This window comes from Budorcas taxicolor, chromosome 11 (assembly GCF_023091745.1).
Source record: "Budorcas taxicolor isolate Tak-1 chromosome 11, Takin1.1, whole genome shotgun sequence".
In the NCBI taxonomy this organism is placed as follows: Eukaryota; Metazoa; Chordata; class Mammalia; order Artiodactyla; family Bovidae; genus Budorcas; species Budorcas taxicolor.
Window position 1 is genome coordinate 163919039 of NC_068920.1, and position 1783 is coordinate 163920821.

The 1783-nt window shown below is 60.7% G+C and overlaps 1 protein-coding gene across 1 annotated transcript; it reads left to right on the forward strand.

Annotated features, from left to right (window-relative positions):
- Positions 1 to 1126: 1126 nt before the first annotated feature.
- On the forward strand, positions 1127 to 1381 carry BRD3OS (BRD3 opposite strand). The gene has a single exon (XM_052649703.1). It carries the CDS (start codon positions 1127 to 1129, stop codon positions 1379 to 1381), a length of 255 nt encoding a protein of 84 aa, XP_052505663.1.
- The last annotated feature ends 402 nt before the right edge of the window (positions 1382 to 1783 follow it).

A 1783-nucleotide genomic window follows, 5' to 3' on the forward strand; every position in this document is an offset into this window, starting at 1 on the left:
GCGGGGCCGCGCCGCGGGCGGGGCCGCGGGGGCTCAGCGGGTTTCGAGGACGCGGCTGGGCGCGCGGGCCGCGCGGCAGGGAGAAGCCGTGCGGCTGGGCGAGCCGGGGCTGGGGCTACTGTGGGTGCGCCCTGTGCGGTTCTCCCCTGGCGGCGTTCTTCCTTCGGGCTCAGGGCCCTCCCGGCTGCTCGCAGGAGAAAGGGGGCGCTGGGTGGGTGCCAGCGTGAGCGGGTCCTTTCTGCGCCCGGACAGACTCCTAGAACTTACTTCTCAGCTCTCCAGCAAGGGGTTTCCCCAGTACCACCCCCATAGTTCACGGAAGAACTAGGATGAGGCATCCTCCTGCCTCTTAGACCCAAGCTCATTGCGTCACCGCGAAGCAACCGAAATAGTGGGAGCATGGGGCTGGGTGGCTTGGTTTAAGGGCTCTGATGCCAAGAGTTAAGAAGGATCCCGTGCCTTAAGCCCTGCCAGGGCCGCCGGGGTCCTTTCCTCTCCCGACGCCTGACTGCAGGCTCGTTTCTTTGTAGCATCACGTTGCGGAGGAGCCGAAGGCTAGCCAGGAGCAAGACCTGCACAAAAAGCAGGCTCCACACCCCTGGCAGGGATCCGACCGCCTCTGCACTGCTGAAGGCTCACCCAGGCGCAGACCAGGAGGGCAGTGCTTACAGAAGCTGCTGTCGGTTTCTGCCTAGTGTACAATGTCTTTTCATGCAGGACAGCGGATGTGTATCTTCAGATGCAGCGGTCTGAGTCGTGTCAGACTCGCAGTGGACACCTGACAAGTCCCGCCCGAGGTGAGGGCCTCGTCCCCGTCATCGGCACACCTGACACAGAGCACGAACCGTCACCGGGGCACGCTGCGGCTGGGGCTCCGCTGACCTGCCTGCCGACGCTCGCGTGGCTCTTGGCTGTTTTCAGAATGCTTGGAGACTCCTCCCCAGTTTCCTCGTGGAGAGCCCTCTTATAGGGTGTTGCCTGCAAATGGCCTGAGTTCCTCGTGACCATTAAGTTAAAGAAGGAACCCTCACGCCCAGCTGCTGCAAGCCTCCTTCACTAGTGGCGTTTAGTGCAGGGCAGGTGGCAGCTGTGCGGGAGCCCAGGCGCGGGGAGGTTCTGGCCAGTGATGAGTGGCCGCGTCCCGCTGGCAGAGAAAGCTCTGTCTGAAAGCTACGCCCGGCTCCGGTACCGGGACACCTCCCTGCTCATCTGGCAACAGCAGCAGCAGAAGCTGGCATCCACGCTGCCCGGGACGTACCTGAGCAGGAGCCGAAGCATGTGGTACTCACAGTACGGGAACGAGGCCATCCTCGTCCGGGACAGAAATAAGCTGGACGTCTCGCGGGACACGGGGCAGTCCAAGTTTTGTTCTATAATGTAATTCTGGGGTGAAAATCAGCCCAGGCACCAGGCCACCTTGCTGACCCCTAGCCCTCCCTGGGAGATTCTGACAGGGAATGTGAAGGCTGCGCTGTGATAGAGGAACCCCCAAACCCCAGAGGTGGCACCCTGCCCACTCACAGTCGGGGTGATGGGTAGACTTCTGGACCCCATCCTGACCCTGCACAGCCTGGGCCCAGCTAGATGCTGTCCTGGTCACGCTTCCCAGTAAGTCACGCAAGAGAGATACCCCAGGTACAAACAGCCTTTTTACATTCTTACAGGTTGTGTCTAGTATTCCCTTCTGCCTGGTGAAGAATGGGTCAAATCTAAAAAAACAAAACAGTGAATTGGCGTCATGTAGGATCAGAAGTCCACCGGCAGGACCACAGTGGTTTTACAG

Excerpts from the sequence above, each read along its gene's own strand:
- BRD3OS (XM_052649703.1), top strand. The coding sequence starts at position 1,127 with ATGAGTGGCCGCGTCCCGCTGGCAGAGAAAGCTCTGTCTGAAAGCTAC.